The sequence below is a fragment of the Cyrtonyx montezumae genome, unplaced genomic scaffold (genome assembly GCF_038088225.1).
Source record: "Cyrtonyx montezumae isolate F1298 unplaced genomic scaffold, pur_monq_1.0 scaffold_8, whole genome shotgun sequence".
Classification (NCBI taxonomy): Eukaryota; Metazoa; Chordata; class Aves; order Galliformes; family Odontophoridae; genus Cyrtonyx; species Cyrtonyx montezumae.
In genome coordinates this window covers 67,404,950-67,431,774 of record NW_027072089.1, presented here as the reverse complement: position 1 = coordinate 67,431,774, position 26,825 = coordinate 67,404,950, and the positions used below count along the sequence as shown (strand labels likewise).

At 37.9% G+C, this 26,825-nt stretch overlaps 1 protein-coding gene across 3 annotated transcripts in view; it reads right to left on the bottom strand.

The window, feature by feature from the left end:
• The window catches only part of MARCHF6 (membrane associated ring-CH-type finger 6), a 38,474-nt gene extending 16,020 nt beyond the window's left edge, over positions 1-22,454 (bottom strand). For 2 of the 3 annotated variants that reach the window (XM_065752052.1, XM_065752054.1), the window contains exons 1-14: positions 22,404-22,454; positions 19,501-19,600; positions 18,671-18,744; positions 11,900-12,043; positions 10,324-10,396; positions 9,146-9,314; positions 7,669-7,864; positions 7,309-7,370; positions 5,816-5,848; positions 4,678-4,729; positions 2,205-2,263; positions 1,559-1,639; positions 549-617; positions 358-432 (exon numbers count right to left, since the gene is read on the bottom strand). In XM_065752052.1, coding sequence (XP_065608124.1) covers positions 358-432; positions 549-617; positions 1,559-1,639; positions 2,205-2,263; positions 4,678-4,729; positions 5,816-5,848; positions 7,309-7,370; positions 7,669-7,864; positions 9,146-9,314; positions 10,324-10,396; positions 11,900-12,043; positions 18,671-18,744; positions 19,501-19,600; positions 22,404-22,422 — 1,206 coding nt within the window. In that variant the 5' untranslated portion in view covers positions 22,423-22,454. The remainder of the gene's footprint in view (positions 1-357; positions 433-548; positions 618-1,558; positions 1,640-2,204; positions 2,264-4,677; positions 4,730-5,815; positions 5,849-7,308; positions 7,371-7,668; positions 7,865-9,145; positions 9,315-10,323; positions 10,397-11,899; positions 12,044-18,670; positions 18,745-19,500; positions 19,601-22,403) is intronic. The other variant, XM_065752053.1, reaches the window with a different exon arrangement.
• Between the last annotated feature and the right edge of the window lie 4,371 nt (positions 22,455-26,825).

The following is a 26,825-nucleotide window of genomic DNA, read 5'->3' as shown; positions in this document are numbered from 1 at the left end:
TTATCCTTCTTAATTCTGAACAAATACAGCATAAATCATGTTCCAAACAAAGAGATCAAAGAGCTATTAAAATATTAAGTCTTCAGAATTTCATGTAAGATGGCTCCCATAAAGAAATTTATTCAGTACAGCAGTTTGCCTATAAGATCATTATCAAAGTGGTATTGTAATAAGTTATATAAAGGAAAACAGAATTAAGTGGTACCTAGAAAGGCTCCAATCTCTTCACTTCAGCAACACTGAGTTTATAAAAACAGCAAGGTGCTATCCAATTCCTATTACAATTCTCATCAAAACTTTTTTGCTTTAACTATAAACACTAGAAGATTTTTTATCCCATATTTTTTTTATACCTACCAAAGAGCATATATCCAACCACCAGCCACAGATGAGAGGAAACACACCGATTTCTACCACAACTAATAAGGAAACCTTCCGGAGAAAAGAAAAAAACAAAACATCTCAGCAGATTAACAGAAATGGCTAAGAAAAGTAACATGCAAATTGAAATTGAGAGAGTTCTTTTGCTATACAAAAGATGGGATTACCTTGACAACGATATAGCAAACTCCTAACAAACGACGTGATCGCTGGAACTTAACAAGTGCTGCCAAACCCTGGATTGTTCTGTCAAGAAAATAATACTGAATAATACGTTTTGTAATCACCCCAGCATTTTGGAGTTTAGTATAAAGCACAATGTTATGTGGCTTACCTACAGGAGGTTTTTTAACAAAAGATAAAAATTAAAGAACAAGTCCTTATCAGGGCTCCGTATTTCAAAACTGATTGTGAAACATTACCCTACATCTGAAATGTTTTGCAACATTTGCATTGCATGCTGGTATAATATGGCCTGAAGCTGACATCAGCTTTGTGTACATACACTCAAAGAGGAAACTGCTCACAAATATTAATCCTTTACACTGAAGTTGAGGCAGTTCCTTTAAAAACAAGCTGCTAGGATGTGAACTATTTGCTAGTGATCATCTACCTTACAGAAATCCACTGTCACTTAATTTTCTCTGTAAAAATGGTTATCACCTGAAAGCTCGCTGCAAAGTCTTCATGTTTCAGAAAGGTAAACAAGTAATTAATTCAGTCTGCACACTAAACACCTGGAAGGATAAAAACCATTTGAATAAACTTATTATTGTGTCCTAAATCTTTTCCTAATCACATTTCTCAAGGCCCTGCAACTGAGCAGTCCACTGCAACATCTAAGAACAGTGAGGAAGGAAAAATAAAAATCAGAGGTTCTTCACTAGTTATCATGAACAGATTTTCAGAACTTACCTACAGGCACTCAAATGTGTCTTTACAATCTCCTAACATCCTACAAAACTGTCTCATTAAATGTGTGTAAGAGATCTGAAGCATGCAGTCCCCACTGACAATTTTAAAAAGTCTGAGAAAACTAAAAAAAAATTCCTTCTAATTTTATCAAGAGCAGAGCAAAATAGTGATTCAGTTACAGCTGCAACACTTCTATGCACCTCTAAAGTATTTCCAGAAAGATGACTCGCATGTAAGATCTGAACCAACAATAAAAGGATACATGACAAACTATCAGAGTTACTGCCAGCAGAACATATCCAACTATAGTTGTAATCAGTCCCTCAAAGTGAGATGCTTGAACCTAGAGGGGAAGAAAAAAAATGGAAAGATTGATCAGACTCTTAGAAGACTACATCATCTTTCCATGCAATTAAGATAGGATCCAAATCTCAACTCTTCAAGAATGACAATTTTATTAAGGTTCTTCACACCAGAGTAGTTGGGCGTTGGAACAGGCTCCCCAGGGCTTCCAGATTGGCACCAAACCTGCTGAAGTTCAAGAAGAGTTTGGACAACCCTCTTAAACATGGGCTTGTGTGGTCCTGTGTGGAGCCAGGAATTGGACTCAATGATCTTCATGGGTCCTGTCCAACTCTGGGTATTCCATGATTCACCTCTACACATGAAAGAAGAAATCTTATCTTACACAACCCCCTTGCCCTCAATGAAAACTACTCAATACACAAACTAAGAATGCGTGAGGAACAAGATGCATTTAAGAACAACACACATGCATTTTTCAATTGAAAATGATTTTCCAGGTCACTTTTCTAACCACAAGCAGAAGTGGAAAAATACTACAAAAATGCTGTGATTACATAAATAGTAGCAGTTCTTACATTTTGAAAGTATAAAGCAGTACTTACATATTCCTCAAAGCCCAGGCCAACAATGGAGAAGTGACCAATGTGGTATGGACAAAATGCTGCGTAATGCAAGAAGAAAAAATAAAGGCCATGAAAACTGCTAATCAGAATCTTATTTGCAGGATGTGTTATACAACATGATAAACATTCTATTTCTCATCACTTTTGAGAAAACAACTCCAAAATCCTCCTTTCTGTACAGATACTTGTATTGTAATTCTATAATAAAAAAAAACCTCTTAAAGTTGGATTAGAACTCCCACTGAAAGGATATAAATATAGAACTTCACATACCAGACTGTGGTCTTTTCCTTTTTAGCTCATGTTGCTGTGTGTAAATTAATTCAATTTTCAGTATTATGTACAAGACAGATACTGATTTCATACACATACTGCTGTAGAAGCCTGTTACTTCACTAACAATTCAGTTTGCACTAACTTATAAGATGAAGGAAAATGCAAGACTGGAAGATGAGGAGAAGAGACAACACTCCAACAAAGGCATAGGAAGAAACTGTGAAGGCTTTTACTTGTACCCCAAATTACTGTATTAAGAACTGCCTCAATTCTGTATAACTTTCCCCAGTTCTGAGGTCTTAGAAGGAAAGTATTGAAAAACTCAGCACTTCCCCTACTTCTGGACACCCGTGCATTTCCAGCTGTGTCAGTCAGTCAGTTCAGCTTGCCCTGAGGTCTCACTAAGATAACAAATGATTAAAGAGTTCAAGCTCCCTTTCCTGCAAGACTAGAGAAAGACAGTAAGAAAGTAAAAGAGGAACAGTAACTGCTCTCACATTTTGGCCTATATTGCCTTTGCTTTATCATAGCAATCCACTCTGGGGACAACTGTGGACTAAATATACCCTCAAAGAGCCTGATAACTTTTTCCATCCTCCTCATTTTCATACAACCAAAATGTGAAAAACAAAACAAAAGAAAACCTGAAAGATTTATCAAGACACGTACTACCCCAATCAACATTCACAAAGTCTTAATCCAAATCCCTATCAAGGAGCTTAGCAGCTACCATGAAGGATGAGAGGCACTGAGTTCTGCATGCCCAGTGAGAACAAGAAAAAGGCAGATGAAAAAAACCCAAACACGATCACTATAGACAGCTCACTCAAGATAAAGTGTAACTGTTAAATCTGAAGTGTTTTATGAGATACCATAACAGACCACCCTTTCTTTTTAATAACTTTGAGATAATTTCTAACAGATCTCTTTCAATATAAAGGTTATAAACTTCTCTGCGAGCCCTATACCAAGCTACAGAACATATGAATTAAGTCAACGTAACTAACTTGTTGAAAAGAACATAAAAGAAGAACTTTTGGACCAGAAATTAAGGTTCCAAATTCTTTCCCTCTGTTTTATCTACTACTGAAGTACATTCTGGGACATTTGAACTCACCAGGGCTGTGATAACTAATAGCTAGAGATTCAGCAATTGTAAGTTAAGCGGTATTACTCAGCAGGAAAGAAACTAAAAATAGGCCAGAGATACAAATTAAATTCCCCTATCTCCTGCTCACTTAATCTAGAAAGCCATTCCTTTTTTACTGTTACATTCCCACCTGGAAAACTCACTCAAGAGCTGCTGAAAAAAAATAAAAACATCCATACATCAATGTTATTAATTACCCTTATTACTCAGTTATTGGTTTAAGTTTAAACCAAGAATTTATTTATTTCATAGTTAAAACATTTGAGAAAAGCCTAAATTTAGAGCAGTTAGAAGTCTGACAATTTACCTTTGGGTTTTTTTTTTAGTCATGACAAGTTTATGCCTAGGAGATTTTCCCAGCACTAACTACACAGGGAATCAGAACATGGAAACATTCATATCTTGTGTTCAAAATGAAAAATATTGCAAGCCTTTAAAGTTGCAATTCAGCTTCATTATCCCTAAAAAGGGTGCATGGAAAATGAAGTAAAGCACACCAAAAACTGGAATTTACTGCTTTCTAAAAACAAGTCGGTAATTCAGTACTGTGAAGGAAAATTGTTCAGTAGTTGTTTTGTACACAAAATGGAAGTCTCTTTGACAACTTCACATGTTCAGCTACATTCTTATTTCCATATTTTGACCTCCAAAAATGAATTCTCAATGGAAGTAGTAATTTGACTATATATAAGGAAAACTCTTTTAAAGAGTACCTAGACTCATTCCTGCAAGTACTGCAACTGCTCAGAAATAAAATTCAGGAAGGTTCCTCCTTTCACAGTATTCCAAAAGTATGATTTCCTATGACCTAACTGACATCATTAAGCTTTTGGTAGATTTCCAAAATCATTAATGAAGATGATAAATAGAAGCAATAAAGTTTTATTCTTTATATTCCTAGTTCATTTGTGATTCTATTTTAAAAGTCTCAATATATATATTGGGCTAACAGTCTTAAAATTAAGCTGCATTATCACTTTACAAAGAATTATTATCTTTTTTAAACTGAGAATAAATGACACTTACCAAACACAAGTATGAACAATGTATTTAAAGATACCACCCAAAAGACATGTTCCTGCAAGGAGAATGGGGGGAGAGAAGGAAGAAGAAGAGAACAGTGCATAAATATCACTAAAAATGAGACAATGTTAAAATAAGAATATATTTATTCACTACACTAGCGAATAAATGCATTCATATTTAAGAATTATTTTTCTTTCGTGCAGGAGATAAGGCAAAAATTATACTGCTCAAAAACAGCATAACTGAGTTTTCCCTTTAAAATATAGAAGGTTACAATTTTTAAAATATGAGATCTGACAGTTGATAAACATAGCTGAGATGGGTTAATGTTTTGTTGCCACTGACTAGTTAACTCTCCTGCTTCTCAACCTCAAGCCAAAGTTAGGTATCCCTAACAACCAGATAGGATGGGCAGCAGGCAGAATCTTCCAAATAAACAGTAACAAAGCCCACAGCATGATATGCATTATGCAGAGCAATTTTTCAGGGGAGATAATTGCCATGGGTCTCCACACAGACAAGTCTTAAAAAGCCAATTTTTAAGGAGCTCTTTGCTGAATTTTCTTAAACTAGAGAAATGTTGGAATTAATTTAAAAGCTACACCCTCCAATAGGCAGACTGTTATTAAGATATTAAACATGACTTTATACTGAAATCAATTAAAATAACATAAAAAAGGGAAAAAATTTAGCAGGTAACCAAGACATCTCAAAGCCATGAAACACAACTGATGACCTCACATTTTAAACTCTAGTGTACACTAAAAACTCTGCTGCAATTTTGTTGGTATTAGAGCAAAACTAGTGAGGATAAAATGAGGGCACTACTTAAGCCATAACATAAACAGCAAAACTTAACAACTAGAACAGGTATTAGCAGTGTACATTTAAAGAAAAGTCTGATATTTACCACAGAGTACACGATCAAGAGTTACCCTATCTTGTAAGAAATTCCACTTCTGTGCCACACAGGGCACCCTACTCTGTGAGACTTTCTTTGGTCATTACATTGTATGAAAATCTTTTTAAAGAATCTATATCAAATTAAATCAGAGACTTCAAATAGAATGAATACAAGAACAGTTTTCTTAAAGACAAGCCTGTTATGCAAATTTTTGAAATGCAAGATTTTACTTACTAAAAAAACCAGAGATCCATCAAGCCCAAGCATCTGCATATATAAAGAAGTTGGTTTTATTCACTCAGAAAAATATGAGTAATACATTTAATAGAAGCCCTTTTCACTCAAATTTTTAAATGCTCAATAGTCAAAAGCTTTTCCATTGCTCAGCCAACAGAATTCTTGATCATAATGGCAACAAGTAAGTTCTCATTCAACACAGTATACTCAGTTGATGAAAAGCGGCAATACACATGTAGAATTATCTTGAATTATCATGATCTGTCCTTGCCTGGAACAACTGATTTTCTTTGTAGAGGCTCATATTTTGCTGTGCTTTGTTTTTTGTTTTACAATGAAAAATTTGATTTTGTTGCAGAGCTTACACAGAGCCAGAGATTTTTCTTCTCATGTTGTCACGCCAGCGAGGAAGCTGGACGTGCACAAGAAGCTGGGAGAGGACAAGCCAGGACAACTGACCCCAAGTGACCAAAGGGATATCCCATATCACATGGCACCATGCCCAGCATTAAGAGCTGGAGCAAAAAAGGATGAAGGGGGGAGGACACGGAGAGCGATGGCATTTATCTTCCCACTAAACCATTACAAGCAGTGAGCCCTGCCTTCCTCAAAGTGTTTGAATGTGTGCCTGTCAACAGGAAATAGTGAATTAATTCCTTGTTACACCTTGCTTATGTGCTTCCACCTTTTACATTATCTAGTGAACTGCCCTCATCTCTGAGTTTTTGTACTTTCACAGTTTCAATTCTCAACAGGAGAGAGCGAGGAAGCAGCTGCGTGGTCCTGAACTGCTTGCTGAGTTTAAATTACAACAGTCCCTTACAACAGTCCCTTACAACAAAATGAGGATTTCTAGACCGTGTTCAAGGCAGTGACTGTCTCATAACCTAGACACAGAATGACCACATTTACAGCTGTCTGCTTTGTACACTTCTGGTGATGGTAGGCAAAATGATGATAGCATACATCTCATGTCTAATTATGGAACCTGTGATCCATAAACAAAACAAAAGCAATATTACATTAACATGCTCAATTTTTTTATTAAATGCATTTGTCTTTTAGAAGTACGTGAGTGAAGTACATAATAAAAACTTCAGTTTTCCTCTTTAGTTTGGTACTGTTAGGATTACAAAATCAAAGTACTCAACTACATATCACTCAACACCTATATAGTGTTAACATGGCATAGCACCCTTGATGCAAGTTACAATTCATTTCTAAACCTGATCAAATAGTTGAAGATTCTGAAAGGTCTACATTCTAAAAGATTTTAAGCTGTCATTGTGCTGCAAATCAAAGAGTTTTTTGATGCTTCACAAGTAGAATAGTATCTTGCCTTTAACCCAATGACTTCATTTTAAGTCAGGAAAGCCTCTTACTGCAGTTTTCACACTAGACGGCAGTACTCAAATATATCCCAGATTGTCACAGCAATACTGTGTATCATTTTAAGTACAAATCAGAAACAACTCAAGATTATTACTTACTCGCTCCCAAGTCAGCTCTTCTGCTGCTCGATCCCATTCCAAAGCATTCCAGTTCATGTCATCTGAGGAGACAAAGGCCATTCTTACAGCTGTCACACTCACTCAAAAACAGATGTAATCACTCTATGTCTTCAAAAAACAAAAGAGCTAAGGTGTGTAACATTCAGCTCCTCAACACCAACAGCTTGACAGTGAGCAATCCATTAACACTCAAGAAAAAAAGCATGAAATTTGCAAAAGCAAGAAGATAAATAAGTTGAAGTTTCTACAAATAGCTTCCTTGAATTACGGGAGGTCTATTTTCAGAAGTTTCATTTATTTAAAAAAATTAGAACATTACTGTTTTGAGTCACCTGTTACCTTGTGCTCCATTGTTTGCATCTGCTGCATCTTCTACTACAGCATCATCTTCGTCTTCGTTATCTTCTTCCTCTTCATCCACTTGCTCGTCTTGAATTTCAGGGTTCTCACCTACAACTGCATTGTCATCAGCATCTGGGTTAGCAGGCTCATCAAGCACTGCATTTTCAACACCTCCATTTGCAACAGCCTGAGCCTGAAGAAACAAGATATAGTGCTCAGTTAAACTGCTTATATTGTCTTTGTACTTTATCCGGTACTCATGGAAAAATAAAACCATTTCTTTCACTTGCTTTTTATTTAGATAAGCATTAAATAATAGCAATAAGTCTCTAAAAAGACAAAGAGAAACACTGTCTATTCATAGAGAATAAAGAATAGCTCTAAAGAAACTAGCTGATGTTGGAAGAGGGCAATAGAGATCACCTACTCAAAGCACAGTCAGCTGCAGCAGGTTACTCAGTGCCTCTTCCAGATGGTAACCTCACCATCTCTCCTTTTTTTTTTAAAAAAAAGGTCTAAATGAAATTTTCTGTACTTCAGGTTGCAGCTATTGCTTTTTGTCCTGTCACTAAATACTACTGAGCAGACACTGCACGTGTCTTTCATACCTACCAATCACACGTTTATACGCACTAATAAGGCACACCTTGCCCAGGTGGAACTGTTAGCCCTTAGCCTCTCCAGTTCTTTAATCATGTCTGTCAGCTCTTTGTTGGACTCCCTCCAGTATGTCCACGCCTCTATTGTACTGGAGAGCTCAGTACACAGCACTCCAAACGTGGCCTCATCAGTACTTAATGGAGAGAACTCTCTTGAGCTTATGAAAACCATCAGTACATTAAAAAGACAATTCAAGGATAACTTTGAGTATATCAAACTAAGTATTTGTATCTCATTTTTTAAAGTTGACATGTTAAAAAAAAAGTGAAATCTTAATCAAATATTTCCCCCTCCATGCATGTACTCCTTTTATCATCTCTTCTCCTACTCAAGAGCCTCCTCTAAAAACAAAGCAAGTGCATGAACTGGGTCAGGTGAAGGTGCAGAGAATCTCCAACTTCAGAGGTTTCAGAAAATGTCCAGTTACCGATAGAACAGTGAACTGATATCTCATGAACTACCAAAATACTTGTGAAATAGACAAAAGTGGCATCTCCATCATGACTGACAATTGAGCTCTACGTGAAGAAAACTGTCTTTAAAGCGTATAAAATACAGACAATTGTCATAAGAATGTAAACAATTTTAAAGCTGCCTAGCAAAAAGGAAACAAATCCATTCCCATTCCATTTTATAGAACTTCAAGAACTTAGTGACGTTACTGAGTTTAGATAAAATCACATCTTCAACCTCAGTAACCATACAAACACACACTGCAGTCAGTTGAAATTACCATTGGGTTCTGATAATGTATTTATTCACATAAACACATTTTTCTCTATTTATTGTGAACTATTGAGCAGTTAAGTCTTACCTCGTTTTGTTGACCAACACCATTGAGCGGCTGCTGTTGATTTTGTTCCAACCACTGCGGTGCTCCTCCATGGACAATCTGTTCACGTAACCAAACAAGGCTGATAAATGCACACAGCGTGCATGTCACCACAAAACAGCCCTGCAAGCAGTCTGCCAATAAGTTCTCCCTGTTAGAGAGAAAAAAGCATTAATTAAAAATGTACTTTGCTTACTAAAACTAAGCTTAATTGTTAAGTACCTCAAACACAAATCAACAAAAATGCACATTTGTGTGAAAAGCTGATTTGTGCATCTAGGTGAAGAAACTATACGACCTTCTAAAACTCTGCTGAGATTTCTGTAAGTACCTCCATACAAGCAGTTCAAAGTGCCAAGATAAATTCTGATTTGGAAAAGTTGGTCTGTCCCTCTGTTTTGACTTCTGAAATTACTGTTTAAGTATAAATACTCCTGCAGAAACACGGGCTAACTCAAGATGAAGAAAAGCTTCAAGAACAGTTCAGGAAAAAGAATATTCAAGAAAAGCTCAGTTAATAAGTAAATGAAATTGATATATCCAAGTTGTTTCTTAAAGAGAAAACTTGGATTTGCCACAGCAAAAGATCTGTTTAAATGGCTACATGTATAATTTCAACCACTGAAATGTTGCATTTGCAGAGCGACTCTAACTGAAGAAATGGAACTGCTGTGTCTGTCTTTGATTCAACTTTTTAGGTAGTCTTTTAACCCCAGACTTCTTTGTTTCCACTTGGTACTTTAGAAAGCCTAAACTCACATGTAACTGTAAAGCACAAGTAAAACAACATTCAAACACACAGCTGACACTAGCGTTTCTTATAGGGCAAGAGATAATTAAAGTGACTTAAGCAATCCTCATTCCTATTCCAGATGTTCCCTCTCACTTATTTTCACCTCTCCTTGACCATACTGAATTTGCTCAGAAAACTGACTAACTATATTAAGCCCTTTAAAATAAGAAGAAATATGCTATCAGAGTATTTTGCTGTGTCCTGTGAAGCACCAGGATGGCTCCCTGTGCAGCAGTACAAACACTTGTGCCTGCAAAGCACTGCAAAGACTGCAGGCAGCTGAAATCTGAAGTGATAAGGTGACACAAGATGCTACTGAAATCAACTCTGTCAAAGAAATACGAAGTCCAGCTGGTTAAGTACTTACGTTGATAGAATATCTAATGGCAGTGTCAGTAGTGAGCTCACAGAGCCAGTAAACAAGCACTTGTAGATACGACCTGCAGAAAAAAACAACCAAGCACAAGCATGGTATAAAGTTGGTTTCAGTTACTGTCTCGTTCAGAGTTATCTTTTCACCTGACTTTCTAAATCATTAAATCATGCTGCCACAAGCGTAATAATGGCACACTGTGGTTTCTGTGACCTAGAATACATAGCTCAGTTACTACATTTTGGTTAAAGCTGTTTGGAACTTACAGAGTTTATATATTTACATCCCTTGTGAATCAATCTACCCAGAACATCCAGAAAGTTTAGCATTTATGCTCAGCTCTTACATAAAATATACTACACCACTCTGACGAAAATAACCCCAGTGCGGTCCTCTCCTCTGTTACTGAACAGAGAACACAAGCACTACATTCAAAAGTCTTGTCTAAGTCAGCACAAAAGACAATGGCTGGAACTGATCAAATTAAAATGTTCAGCTTTATTGTAGTCAGAGTACCTACATGTTTTGCATTTAATAGATCCTGAACCAAATTCAGTAAGGTGATACTGACCCTCTACTACCTTGGGAATTCTGCCTTAGGAACTAAGGCTAAATACAATTATCACAAAGAACAAAGCCACTTTGGATTAAATTGGCTCAATTAATGCCATTTCTCTGAACAGATCATAACATGTCATATAATTAGCTTTTCCATCTAAATATGCTGCATGCCGAGAGATCAGCAACAACCCACTGGGATTAGGGTGATGATATGTATACAGAGAGAAATTCCTTTTACCCAACCATGTAAGACAGGAAGGCCACAAAAAAAAAAAAAAAGTGAAATTACTAAAGAAGAATGAAGAATTGATTCCCCACCACATATTTACTAATGGATGAGATAAGTACATCATTAGTGTGACAGTCTGAAAGACTGAGAATTTAATTCTTAGTTCAAGCAAGTATCTTATTGTGGGATTATGCAGCATAAATAACTCGGCAGGCATTTTTCTTCCAGGAAGAAAAATACTTCCTTCTGAAGCCATATGACAACTATGTGAGCCACATGACAGAATTGGGGGGGATGTCAGAGCAGCACTTAATATCAGATGACAAGACTTACAGAAGATTGTGTCGTTGAAACAAATACTGATAAAGAAAACAAATGGATTTTTAAAGGTTTGTTAGACTGAATGGCTCTATCATGTTGCTTATCCTATGCAAATACCCTTCACAGCACACTAATACCTAAAGGAATCCATTAAGAGGGTTACAACATTCATAATGCAACATAAACAAATTTAAGACAAAGAGCTTAGCAAGGAAATAATAACTATAATTCACATGTACTGACTTAGTAAATGAATATTAAAACTAACAAGGACACTTGTGGAAAAAAAAAGTAGCATAAACCTAACTTGTAGGTGGTGACTTCTGGTAACAATTCATTATCACTGAAGAGTCACCATCAGGTTTTCAGACAGTTAAGAAAATTAAGCACTTTCATTCATCTACTGAATATTACTTTCCTGTGTATATGAGCATGACAGTACAATAAATTTATACTTACATGCAGTAAGAGGTACTACTCCCAACCATGCGAAGGCCACAAGTGTATAATGAAACCAGTATCGTATTGCTGTGCCAATACTTGTAACCAGTCCAGCAAAGATGTCTTGGATTGGAAGCCGGGAAGGCATATCTGGGGAATAAACTGCAGAAAAGGGACTTACTAATCAGTTCACTCTTCAAAGAAGCATTTACGTAGAAGACCTGATGTTCGCATTCGAGAAAAACAATTAGAGACAGCATATTCTATACATTTCCAACAGATTACTCCAAATAAATAGCAAAAACCGTCATGACATTTGTTACATTATGCACTGAGTTTAACTAGAAAATCTTTCCAAGCTAGTTTTTTACTGAGATGTTTTCTCAGCTTTACTACATTCACTGCAAAGTCAAAATAAGCAGAAGCCTGCAAGAAAAAGTAGATTTTGCATTCAGTAGCCCTCCCACTCAACATCACCTGAAAGAGATCCCTATTACTTACAAATCTAGTTCAAGGAAAGAGTACATGGAACAGTGGTGATCTGCATTCTCTCAATTTGTACTAAATAGTTCAGACTACACTTGCTATCCAACAGGACAAAACTCAGCAAAGTGAAAGCACAGAAAACCAGAATGCACTGAAAGTGACTGGTTGAGTATCTAAAAATGTTGAAATCTACATAGATAAACTTTCATTTTCAATGATATCAATTTCTACTACAGTCCCACCTACTAAGGAACATGAAGCAGTTCTCATAATGGTAAATCTTCTTGACCTTTTTAATTGAACATACATATATTACATAAAAATCACTACATTCAAAAGACAAGAAAAACAGCGTCAAGTTATTTTTCTTTTTCCCCTTTACTTTCACTTTTATTACCAGACTAAGTACGTAAAAAAGCTACACAATAATTCATTAACCCTTGCACATGTCCCCACTTCTTCCACATTACCACTGACATCTCTAATTTATCCTTTCCCCAAATGCTAATAAGATAAGGAACCACATATTTCAGATTACAGGTGCCAATTACCTAAAGTCTTCATTGCTCATTAAGCAATTAGAAGATATCTATTTCTATTAATGTCATTACATGAAAGTAGTTTCTGCACACTTATACGGGTGCAAAGAAGTCATAACATACAGCTTCAATAGCAGATGTGAATGAAGAAGATAAACTACAGTTACCTGCACAAAGACATTGCTGCCTGGATGGTTAGCAGTTATGTTAGTAATAGATGAACACATTTAACCTGGACTATTTTTTTAAAATCTGATGTAATTTTAGCCAAATAAGTGACTTTTTCTTTTTTTAAAGAAATACTGGAGAAAAATCTTTCTCCCTCTCAAACAAACCATTCACCTACAAGTCTGAAAAACACTGTGCTTAATACCACCCACCTGGATCCCTCTTTTCTATAAACAACAACCCTTCTCTCTTTAGGTGCATTCATACTTTTACTCAGAGAGAAAGCATCTACCTGAGAACAGACCACTTCTTTTCTCTCCAGGGATGCTCCCCTAAGCATCTGTATTGAAACAAGAACACAGGAGCACAGAAGAGCAGCACCAATCCACAAAGGAAAGAGGAGAGTTTGGTGCACTTCAACAATAAGTGGATTGTATGCGACACAAAGTAACAGCAAAACAGTAACTGAGATAAAATGTTAGCTGGTTTTAGGTCTCAAAGGTATCTGGCAAGTAAATTCATTAAGAAAAGGACAAAAAACTATAAGCATAACAGAAGCAAAGCATAGCTGTGAGAGAAGCAGCTGCAGAACACCAAACAAATGCATTTTGAAATTTCCAATTTTCTTACTGCAGAATTAGATTTAGCATGCAATTTGGTGGTAGCACAGAGAATTTTCAGGACAATCTTAGCACATACTGAATGAATACCCTCGATAATTTAAAGGAGACAAGTTAGCACCCTTATGTCTAAAGAATATTTACCTATAGCGCATTTGTTACAAATTTACTGTATCCTCAGACAAAACTCAACTCAGCCGGTAGTTTGAGGAGCAAAAAAAACCAAACAACATACTTCGATCGGCACTAGAGGCTACAAGGAAACTCTTAATGATTTAGTTACGTGGAAGAAATTAAAACACAAAGAGGGTCTGTAAGCAGCTCGTTTTTACTTCTCTGCCCCTTTGAGCCACCCAAACAGAAAGCTGCAATTCCCAGTCCATGAACCTCCTAACAAAGTATGCTCGGTTACTTATTATTCCTTGTTTATGTACTCATTTGTTGAAGAAGGCCCACACCTTTAAGCAATTGGCAGCAAAAGAGTTGATCAGTACGTTTCAGCTGACAAAAAAATCAGCTGACAGAAAAGTGGGAAAGAATTTCCAGTACTCTAAAATACCGAAGTGATGCCTCCAGGTTTATTAGAGGAATCATTCTTAGCATTCCCATTTCCTCACAGGTTATTTAGTACAAGCACTACACAACTGTGCTTTGACAAACACAATGACGACAACCTGCTGATCCTCAATAATAACCACTAAACTCACCTACAAGTAGAACACTTTCAACTTAACCTTTCCATACTGCTTTTTTTTCCCCAAACATCAAAGTTAGCCCAAACAAAAGCTATCCTGCAAGTACTATTTTCCTTGCAAGGAAGTATAGGAGGAGTTATTAGCCATGACATGGGAAGTACAGGAAGGAGCTCTAATCAATCAGAGCAGTACCTCAGCAATGAAGTATATACAGGTATTAAAAAAAACCCACAACCTCTTGTGTTGATATAACAACAATTAAAAATATTAACAAAACCATGTAAGTTGAGGCTTCACTTTTATTACTCGTGTCATTAAAAAAAAAAAAGTGAAGGGAGCATCAGCAGCACTTCTACTCCAGGAGGTTATAAATGCTAGGTGCACAACAGAAAATAAACAATACCAATACAGAGAGAACACCTGGCTCTTCCTAACCCTGAAATTCTCTTGTTTCTCTTCTCTTCCTCGTCCCGCATCTGCAGTAAACCCCTGTACCAACCCACCTCCACCAAGAATCACCCACAATTTGAAACTGATACCAAAGTCACTGTCCAGAAATTTCCTTTTGTCCCAAAGGCTTATTCCCAATGAATGCAAAAAGGTTGTGCAGGTTTAAGTATGTTATGAGCTTGTTCATCTCCCCTGCTTATGGCTAGTTCTGCCACGAGGCACTAAGTGGATGAAAGCACATGAACAGTTTCAGGGAAGTCACAAATAAGATTAAGAACTAATATGAAATACAACAAAGTTATCAGTGCTTTTTATGCTGCTGGCCAGTAGCATCCTGAAAATACTAACCTTCCAGAGAACCTTCTAGGGAGGAGGAATAAAATATCCTGAGTGCTTTTTTTTATTGGCCAGTTTACATAATTCCTACAGATTTTACAGTTCCTGCAAGTCCCTTCCTATAACACATCATCTCACTTCACTGAGGGAACCAGAACTGCATACAGAAAAGCAACACCATTCATGCATACACTCACTCTCCCCCCGCAGAAAAAAAAAAAAAAAAAAAAAAAACCAACCCCATACTATTTATTATCACAGATCAAATGTTTTATTAGTCTTATTTTTCCCCACAGCTGTCATGATGTAACTGTATCTTATTTCATAGCTCACTTCTCCCATCCAAGTCAGCCCATTTATTTGCCCACAACCTAACCAGACACACACCCAGTATGGGAGAAACCAAAGCACCTTACTTCATTCAGCCAATTTCACAGAATCTCCACATTTCATCAGTTCTCACAGACTCCCTAGCTATCATTACACTTGCTAGTCATTTATATACCTCTTTAATCTACTTCGTGCACTGATCCTGAAAGTCTACATCATGTGCAGAGGAAAGCAGCTCTGTTCTACAATTATGAGCGACTACGAATGCAGAATGAGAAAAATGCCATCCCTCCTTAAGCAAGCCACAGCTCCAAAAAAATCCCAAACATATGAAATTAACACTCCCATGTATCTCAGCTGAATGTTTACTATGTCCCCTGGAGCTGGCAGCAGACACCTTGATTTCTGTACCCATGTCATATTTCAAAGTTCACGTTTCTTCAACCCAGATATTCTGGATAGGTTTAAGACACAGGCTACTGTGTTAAAGTTCATTCAAGAAACCAGGTAAAAGAGTTATCCCATTTTATCCTTCAATTAAATCTTAATGTAAATAATGAGCCCAAGAAAATGGGTCACTCACTTCAGTATAATTACAAGACATCTTACAGATCATTTTGTACAGAGTTGAAGATCCAGAAGTTTGGAGCTTAACAAACTAAGTACAACTACAAACAACACACAATTACTAAGCAATGATCTTGCATAAGCTACTTAAGAACATGATTGTATAATCAGGTAATTTGCCTACATGGTTAAACACTTGAGAGAACCATCCTATTTTTCAAATGAAAAATCAGTTCCTTCAGATCCCTTCCAAGATACAGGCTGAACCTTCTACTCTCTGCTTCCTTCCTTATACCCAGTAAATAGCCCAGTACATAGTTCACATGCTAAAGAAGTACAAGATGTTACTGAATTTAAAGACAGAGAAGGGCTTAAGAATATATGCACTAGAATCAGAGAGTTGGAAGGGATCTCTGAAGGCCATCTAGTCCAACTCCCCTGTGATCAACAGGGACATCACAGCTAGATCAGGTTGCCCAAGGCCTGATCCAGTCTCAACTCATAAGTCTCCAGGGACAGGGCATCAACCACATCACTGGGCACCACCATCCAGCACCTCACCACCCCCACTGCAAAAGATTTTTTTCTTATATCTAACATAAATCTACCCTCTTTGAGCTTGAAACCATTTCCCCTTGTTCTATCACCACAGATGCTGCTCAAGAGTCTGTCTCCTTTCCTTCAGTTTCTGAAAGGCCACTAAAGAACAGCACTAGGAATATCTTATGAACACTGCACACTCCGTTACACTAGCAAAGGTACACTTCTTCCAGAACGGTAGCAACAGCCTCAATAAGCAAATCAAGCTAACCTAAAAGAGGAACTGTTGGTATTACAGCACTATGAAGTTTTCTCAACTCAGTGCCTGACAGATGAAGCACAGATACAGACTACATAGATGTGTTTATTCCAGCACATGGTGTATCAACTGCTAAGTACACCTGGCACAGTTATAGGCCAGGACAGACTTCATTTTGGATGACTGGCATATACATCAATTCCACCTCTGCTTTGCCATTCTCTCTCTCTAGCACGTGTGACCTTCCCAGCTTCCACAGGCATATCCAGTTTCCACACTGCATGTATGAATTGTTTTTCAAATACAGAGGAGTATGAAAAACTAAGGAAAGTGTAATTGCATGAATTTTGGGTGTGAGGGAAACTGAAGGAAGTGATGAAACAAGACATGCTGGGTAGACAGAAGTGCAGAAATCTGTGCCAGCTAACTGACACGTGCTACCACTCTGTGCAGACTGGTAGAAAAAAAAAGCATACATATATTATTTACGATAATTTGCACAATGTGGGAAGCCAGAAAGAAAATATTACCAACTGATAGTGCTAGGTGTGGGGAACAGCCTGTTCATGACAGAGAAGGATAAGAGGTTATCCAACTGCCCATTTCAAGGCTGCTATAACATTACTAAACCACAGCAATTTAACCTCATTTTCTCACGTGCCCATAAAGTGCTGCTACATTACAAGCTGTGAGGTAACAGCTCTGTCAGTCAAGGATAAAACTACTGCAGGAACACCTCTGTTGATAATGGCAGTAAAGACATTTTCTAGTATCGATATTAACAGCCAAACATTTGAACCTTCTCATCATTTTTCTTCTAAATCTTAATAAAAACAACAGGCTTTTTTTTTTTTCCCCCCCCCCCCCACAAAACTAGAATGTCTTCTTTCTCATCTCTTTTACATTTTTTATACGGGGTCTCTGCAGTACTGAAAAAGAATAACCTGAAAGCATTGCTGAGATGAATGCAAAATACACTATTCTCCTCGCAGTGGTCAGACATTTTGATACTGATAGTTGCAACTATTGCCTAATGTGCCACATTGATTACTGACAGAAATGGAAAAATCTGAGATTCAATACAGAGAGGGCAGGTGCATCACATAAATAAGTTCAGTGAGAAAAATACATAGCTACAGACATTACCTGTTCAACAGTCAGTAGTGCGGCAATACTGAATAAGGAACCTAGGCTGCCACCACCAAGCCAAAGGGCCTCACTTATTTCTACTATTAGTCAAAGTGTAATTAAGAACTATATGAAGATACAACCATTTTTATGACAGCTTATTTAGCTGAATCTAACACAACAGGCAATGTAATACCTGGTAGTTGCTCTATATTGACTGAAATGCAACTAGAAAAATTGTTTGCATTACTGTCACAAATGTTTGAACCAAAACTGACAGTTTGTGTCACAAGACAGTTCAAAGGTCACTGAAAGCTGTGTTTCAAATTCAAATTTCACCTTAACATTCACAGATCCAAACACTCAGTCAATAAAGCTTAAGGAAAAAAAGCCACACAAACTAGCGTTAACAGTAACAGCACAGGACTGAGGAAGTCAGAACAGGTATGAAAGATATTTCTATTACAGCTCACATAAGGTTATGAAAGCACCATATTATCCATTATTTAAAGAATTCACACAACTGCAATGATAAAGAACTAATTCAAGCAAAAATTCAGAAATTAAAATAAACAAGTTTGGATCTAGCATGCTCAATAATAAAGCATCACTTCACAAATACTAAAATAAAAAGAAAGTCTGAAAAAATAGGAGCAGTGAAACATACTTACTTGGTGTGAAAGCAAATCTGTGCTTACATAATTCACAGTATTCTTTTCTGCTGTGTTTAAGCCACTGAACTAAGCTGAAACAAAAAGTGATCACATTAAGACATGCTATTATATCTTTTCCAGCTCCTCTCCACTACAAAGAAGAAATCAGTTATCTGTTTTGAACAAAGCTGAACATTCACTATCAAGGAGGACAAACTAACATGTTTAAGTGTACTCAGGCCACAAAGTTTCAAAAAGTGAATAAAAAAGCCGACTGAGTAACAATGATGTATCTCCAATGACACAGAGAAAGTACATAAAGTACATACTGCACTGAAAAGGGTTAACAGCTGAAAGCCTATACCATCACATGGACAATTACTGGGAGCACCAATCCTCAAAAACATTTCAAGATTTACAGCCACTCTATCTGTGAAAGAATGACTATTAAAATACAAACAAAAGGAGAGTGTATTACAGACCAGAATTATAGCTTTCATTTCAGTATGTCCCAGCCTGAACATCACCTAAAAAAATCTCAGTACACTTTGTTCATTTTAGTGTGAGCTTAAGCACTCTTCTTCATTCACAATAATAAGGCAGAAAAAAAACCCACATATACTGATTTTTCTGCTTCTAGTTCTCTTAAGGCAGACGTGTGAGGAGAACTGTACTCTCAAACAAATGTATCCACCAGTACTTCCTTTTCACATGTTATTGCTAAATTAGTTGTGACAATTTACTATTCTATTCTTTATTTTCAACTTGTTAACATGAAGACATATGAAGTACTGCTTTTAGAAATATGTTCATAAAGAAAAATGAACAAATGAGCTCTCAGAACTTACCATTCCTGATGAATAAATTTAATACTGCCAGTACACACACATGGATGATACAGGGGTTTCTCAGGAGTTCCTTCAGATCGACAGACTCTGCATATATCTGCTGAACAAGATAACGTGTGACTTCTTCCAGCAGAAGTGTAATACATTTACAAAACTAATTATACTCTACAGGAACTTTGCAACGTAGCAAAAACAAAGCCAAAATAACTTCAACTGGTAAAAGCCTTATGACAGATTTCACATGGTGGAAAACACAAGGACTTTAGGGACCACTAGAAAATATTAAAAAAAAAAATATATATATTATCTCCTTGATTATCTTGTCAGGAAAAAAAAAAAAACCTAACACCTTTCTCTTTATTACATACTACATACCAAAGCAGTATGCAGAGCATAATAACAATCTCTAAAGTAACGCAGAGTTTGTAATGCACAATCTCCCTGAAAGCAAATGTAAACTTTGAAATGGAATAACTGAGTTTCCACTAAGTTAAAGAGAGACTGAGAAGAAGAGATTTAGCAGTTACTAACACGTCCTTAAGACAGTCACTACTCTTGAACCAAACATGCATGTTCCTTTGTGCTCTTGATGAAAAGAAAAAAAACACAAAACAACACCAAAACACCAAAAACATAATGAACACTAAGAGGTATTTTGTAACTTTGCTACCAAAGCTGAGTAAGGCCAACCCTTTAACAGCCTGCAGTCTGGTCACAACACGAAAGACATTTTCTATTTCTTATTTCATAGGAGTCTTGAAGCTTCTTTATTCCCTGTTATTGACATTTTCTTACAACTAAAGACCTCAAGATGTTTTGCAGTCATCCAAGGGACAAGCTGTGTGTTCTAATACCCTTTCACTGTCCAGAGTATTTAAGCACATATCAACTATTTCATTTATTTATTTATAAATCTGTGATATCTTCTCTTTATTCCTTCTTTCAACCCTTGCATTTGCACTTGCATTACAGAAACAAACATAACACTTCCACTTTTACAGAAGACTCAAATTTAGGATTTTCTCTTTCAGTAAACATTTCTCCATCAATAACCACCCAGCAAAGCTTAAGGAGTAACTGATGCATACCAAAGGAAAATACTAACTTATATCAATGAATCATAGAATCACAGAATGGCCTGGGTTGAAAAGGACCTCAACGATCAACCAGTGGTTGCCAACCACTAAAAGTAGGCTGCATAGAGCCCCATCCAGCCTTGCCTTGAATGCCTCCAGGGATGGGGCATCCACAACCTCTCTGGGCAACCTGCTCCAATGCATCACCACCCTCTGGGTGAAAAACTTCCTCCTCACATCTAACCTGAATCCCCCATCTCAGTATAAAACCATCAGTGATGTAAGAATATTGAAAATACGCTACTTCAAGTCAAAAACAACGTTCATCCTTGGTTCAAACTTGGCTTTCACAACAGATTGTTCACCCAATTCTTAAAGTCGTTGGGAAAAGCAGAATTCTCTTTACTGAAAACCAATGAATTCTTTACTATGAAAATAATTTCATTCTTCTGTTAGCTTATTGAAAGAAGTTAAGCATTATATTTAGTTTTCCAAAGGACATGGTAATTTATAGATAATCTCCCTTGTTTTACACATATCAAATAAACACGTGAGAAACAACAATCTGTCCTGTTTAGCAGCATATAACTTCAAAGCAACAAATCCTGCAGAGGGTCAACATGCAGCTTATGTATAATATCAAATACAGAGAGCATTCCAGCATGTAGTAGATGCTGTTTTTTACTTGCATACACACTCTGCATCCTGTTCATACATGCATTTTGGAAATAACAGTCCTGGGTAATACAGCTCTTTGTTTCCTCCATGGAAAGCTTCTCTGCCCATCACATCTCCAACAAAAACATTCACCACTGCACTGTCTAAAAATGAAGTTCAGATTAGTTAGCAAGAAACTGATTTAACTGGAAAGACACAAGGGTTTCTTTCTGCTTCACTTATTAACTCTGTCAATCATCAATTCTACCAGAAGCACAACTGCCACAAATACCACCACTAGGTTACCAACACTTGCAGAGGCCCACCTGAAATCTACTGCACAAGTTTGCTGCTCTGTGCAGCAAAAGGGAGAGCACAGTCCTCCTCCTCTTGAAGGCAGTCATGCAGCCAGCTCAGCTGCAGGTATTTAAGGCTTTCTAACCTTCAGAGATGTCTGTGGTGTCTTGGCAAGTTCTGTGAAACTCTAACAGCGGGGGGAGCGAAGTTTGAAACTGCAGAAAAGCTGTCACACTCCAGTAGCATTTATGGACTGAGAGTGTATAGTCCAGTGCTGTTATTTTTAAGTTTTCAAGGGTAACATTAACACGGAAGGCACTACATATAGTATATAATGTAAGTGAACAAGAAAATACAAATAAAAACACCACAAGTGTAAAGCCCAAGAGTAAAGCACTCAGGTGCCCTGGAGGATATTTAACAACCCTCTTTCTCTCCTCCCATTCTCCCCGATCAGCAGATCAGGTCCTCTAAAAGCACACAGGATCAAAGGCTACCGCTCCTAGCAGCCTGTCACTAATCATCAGCTGTGAGTTTTGGATTAAAACCACCACGACGGATTTACCAACGACCGGCACGGGGAGAACCGGCCCGATCAGCTCAGAGAACATCGCTAACGTTGTCCTCGTAACGCACCGAACTGAGCCGCGCCGTTACCGCAGCACCGCCCGCCCATCCCCCACCGGGCAGCGCCCGGCTCACAGCGCCCGCGGTTATGTAAGGGAGCGCGCCCCGGCCCGCCCCGACGCCGCCGAGTGACGCGCTAACGCGGCTCCCCACGCCGCCCCGACGCCCTGTGGAGGCAGCGCGGGCAGAGCCCCGCCGGGCCGGGAGAACCGGGGGGAAGCGAAGAACACGCAGCGAGCGCCGTACCTTCCTCGGCGGACTCCATCTTGGCTGGCTGACGCAGCGCCGGCCGAGCGGGTGACGTGACAGAGGTTGGGCGGGGCGGCGCCGCGCGTCGGGGATAGAGCGCCGCCCGCCGCGACGGCGCCCCCTGCTGGGAGGGCGGTGTGACGGCCGTGGTGCCTCGGGGTGTGGGGCGGTGATACGGCGGTGCTGAGGTGGAAAGCGACTGTGCCTCCAGATGACCTTTATCAAGCACCAGAGTTGCTGATGGGATGGATGGCGCAGGCGATAATGTTGAGGAAAATGGGAAAGCTTTCTGTGGCTCTGCAGTAGTGGTATAACTACAGCAAAGTGCTGCGCTGAAGCATGTATAGGTTACATGTCACGCTCGGATCTTCATGAACACAGCAGGGTGACAAGATACCCACTTAAAACTTAAACACTTACATTTATTGTTCATCTTGACAGATTAGCTTGGCGTATTAAAAAAGTGCCAATGTAAGACTGCAGAAAATACAGTGTGTCCAATGTGTCAGAACCATAACCATCGATACAAACAAACACTACAACATAAGGTCTCGTTTCCAGGTACACTCTAACTCCCACTCCTTGTCTTCCAAGTTTACTACCACTGTTGTTGCTCAACTGCAATAAATATAGAAGAAATGTCATATCAAAGTCCCTAAAATATCCCGTTCAAAAGACCAAGGCAAAATGAATGCACATAACTCCCCATAATTAATTTATGCAGTTGGCCAAGTTTCAGTCTGTCACAACAGACTTCTAAAAGTCAGATGAAAACCTCTGAAATGAGTAGCTATATGCTGCCAGGGATTTTATTCCCATCTATCTATCCAACCATTTAAATCACCTATTGAGCATTAAATTTATACCACCTACTCAACAATTAGAGAGAATTATTCCCCCAAACTTGTTCTTTTCCAATGTTTCAGCATGGGTTCAGTACAGAAGACAATGTTAGGAGATTGTTATTTGCTTCTGACTGTGATCAAGGTCAGAAATTAGTGCCAACAGGCTCTGAATAAACATGCTAAAAAAACAAACAAAAAACAAATAAACACGTTGCTACAAATAAGTTATGGTGTGAATAACAGAGGAAATAAGGAAATTTTATAGGTGGAAAACCAAGAGAGGAATAGACTCAATCCCAAATCGCTGAAGATCATGGTAAAAGGAAAGACATATTTAGAATGAGCGGGAGGAGTGGAAAGAAGACAAGATTATGTTGAATGTGGTCCTATTTTTGTAAAGCACCTAAGTTTTTTATGTTTAAATGCTTAGAAAATACATTGTCTTAATACATTTCTCTTAAGAAAATACAAAATGAATATAGAGAAATTAAAACCATCCAATATTTGCACTATAACTTTTCTTTCCATCTTCTCTCCAGTTTTAAAATAACTTCACAGAAAAGGCTCCGTTACATCCTTAGGGCTATTCTGAAAATTGAGATATTGAAAATCCAAGCAGCAAAAGATAATGCTTTTCAGTTTTTTCTTAGCTAAACATTTCCAATTTAAAACCAAATGTGAAATAGCACCCACTGTTTCTGGTATAAATCTCAGCTCCAGCCTCTGAAGGCTGTAACTCTGAGTTGGCAGCAGCTTACCTTCTAGTGCTGACCTATTTTTTTCCTCAGCTGTCCACTGATTCTCACAACAAAAATTGCTCAGTGGGTTATAAACAGCAAGTTGCAGGCATATGGAAAACATGACAGATTATCTGTAGGAAAGCCAACTAAACCATAGTTTATCTAAATAAATTTTGAGTGACTGTGTAACTTCTTCCAACTTATCTTCTATTGCAAGAGAGAACTAGAAAGAGTCACCATGGCAGAAGAGAAGCTGTTAAAAGTGGAGCAAGCACTCTGATAACAGCATAAAGCATGCCCTACAGGAAATCAGCATGACATGATCAGAGTACAAAGTTCCATGAACTACAAAGACAACTGGTGAAAATCATTGCCACCACAGCTCTTGCCAGTGCACTGAAGAGCACGTCTTTATGATTGGCCATTTGGCCACAGTATCTCATCAACCTGCATCTATTCAGTAGATAGCTGCTGTGTCAGAGGATTGCCTGACACAGAAATGGAGGAAAGTAGTCTTAGAAGTGCTGCACAGGCAATAACATTTACTGCTTCCTAAGGAGGATGGCCCAAGTTGTTGAATTAATGCTCCATGATGACTCTAAAGGCTCTGTATACACCAGTCTGCTTCCTTTCAGTTGGCATTTGCTTCATACTGAACCTAGTCTACAATGAGTGTCTTACATTGCTAAAATGCAGAAGAAATCTTTTCACATGTATTGGCTACAGTGGATTTTCCATTTAAAACACAGACTCTGTCAACATGATTGGGATCTCACTGTCATGCTTTGCATGGAGCCCATGGCTGTTACTAACATACCTGAGATTCAGAATTCTGCAGGTACTGTTGTTCTGTGAAGGCTTCCAAAAATAAGCTGTTTGTCTTCCATAATATCCAATATCATTTAAGACTTGTGGTTCTATACATCCCATCAACCTCCAGTGAACCTTTTAGATAGTATATATATATATATATATAATATATATATATATTATATATGTATATATTTAATTTTTGCATTCTTCTTCTTGTTCTCCTTAGAGGAGGACGTAGTATGAAAAGCATTACATGTGTCAAATGACTTCTTACAAGTCCTTCTGTAGAGTTGTTGGCTGTTACGTCTTTAAAAATCTGTGAAGCTATCATCACAGATTACAGCAGTTGGAGATTACCCTCAGTATTTAGCAGGGATGATCATATCTCATCCATGTCTTGTGGATGTTGCTGAAGATTATACCAATCAAATTAAATTGTATTTAAAGTCACATTTTAACTGCTAGCACTGTGAAAATGAGAACACGACTATTGTGGAGAATGATCTTCATTTTGTCTATGTAGATGCTTTAGATATTTTTACAAAGACATGTATGTTATTGCCTCTGCGTCTCCTGAATTAATTAGGGAGAAAATTTGGAAGGGCTTAGGGCTCTAATGATTTGTCATTGCTTTTTCTCAGATATATTCTGCAACAGGAAAAAAAATGAGAGTTGTCTTGGCCAGGGAAAAGTGAGTTGCAGTCCAAAGGTCAGAGTTATTACAGGTTAATCAGTCAATGGCCTCTGCTTTATGAGGTCTCTGATTTCTGTAGAAGCTTTCCCTTGCACACTGAGAATGTGTACATAAAACCCAGCTTTGGTTTGTTTCCTTAAGGCAACAATGCACTTACTGCATGCATCGCCTTTACTGTAGGATAGGCAAATAGAAATAAACCAGTTACTGCTTTTGATGTCTAAAGAGAAGGATTTCAAAGTGCTTGACTCAGTGAAGTTGATTTTCAGGTGGATGACTAACATGAAAAATCAAACATATTTACTACTCAAAGCCTGTGTTTTCTTGCCTGTTCTGCATGGATCAATGAAACATTTTGATCTGCCTGTTTTTGAATGCAGTCATTATGCCAGATGATCTTCTGCCAGGATCTCAGCTTGTTGGTTGTAGGTGCTAAGGTCATCTCACAAAGATGCTGATGCTCACAGAAACAACAGCGCATACTGTTTCCTTCTCATAGACTTGTCCTAAGATTATATGAAAAGTGTCTGAACTGCTCACCCCAGGACCCCAGTTCAGTTCTTGAGAGCAAGCCTATTTGGAAACAATCCTTTTCAGAAAAGGAAAGCTCCCTACATTAGAAATGTCTAGTTTATTCCTGCTTTAAAAGTAAGAGTCTTTTGATATCCTGTACCTTCTAATTCATTCTTAGCTGAATCCTGGGCATACAAATTGCTTTCAGAAAGCTGTACCAGATTTACCAGTCAGGATTCTTATTTTCAGGGTAGCACATGGAGCTTTCTGTGTCTTTCACTTCTCAAGATTATTTTCTTGTCTTCATTCTCCTGCTTTTCTAGGAAGGAAGGCAAGGGTATTCAAATGAGGGCATGTACTCTCTGCTTTTCTTGTACACTCCTGGTCTCCTCTTTCTAGTTCCCAATCATGCTTATAAGGAAGGGCAAGGGAGAATGTAGATGGTAAAGGACAGGAAGTTCTCTAGGAGACCTGAATCTCACAGTTGCTTCAGGGAAAACAAAGGCTCATTGTCAACTCTCTCTGCCTCCCTAAGTCTCACTCCAAGAATGTGTAAACTGGAGCTGAGCAAGAAGATTTTTTTCTCCTCTACCTAAGACCTACAATATAGGAGTGTGAGAAGAACAGCCAAGAGCTGTACAGATGCAAAACATGGTAGAAAGGATTATGTTGAACAACATGGCCAAAATAAGTGTAGAGAGTGTGAAATTCTTTGAGTACAAGAGACTGGGAGAAGAGGGGCTATGAGAGAGAATGGAAGAAGTCCAGAGCTAGTTTTCAGGGGAAGGGGCATGCTTGATGGCTGGAGAAAGGC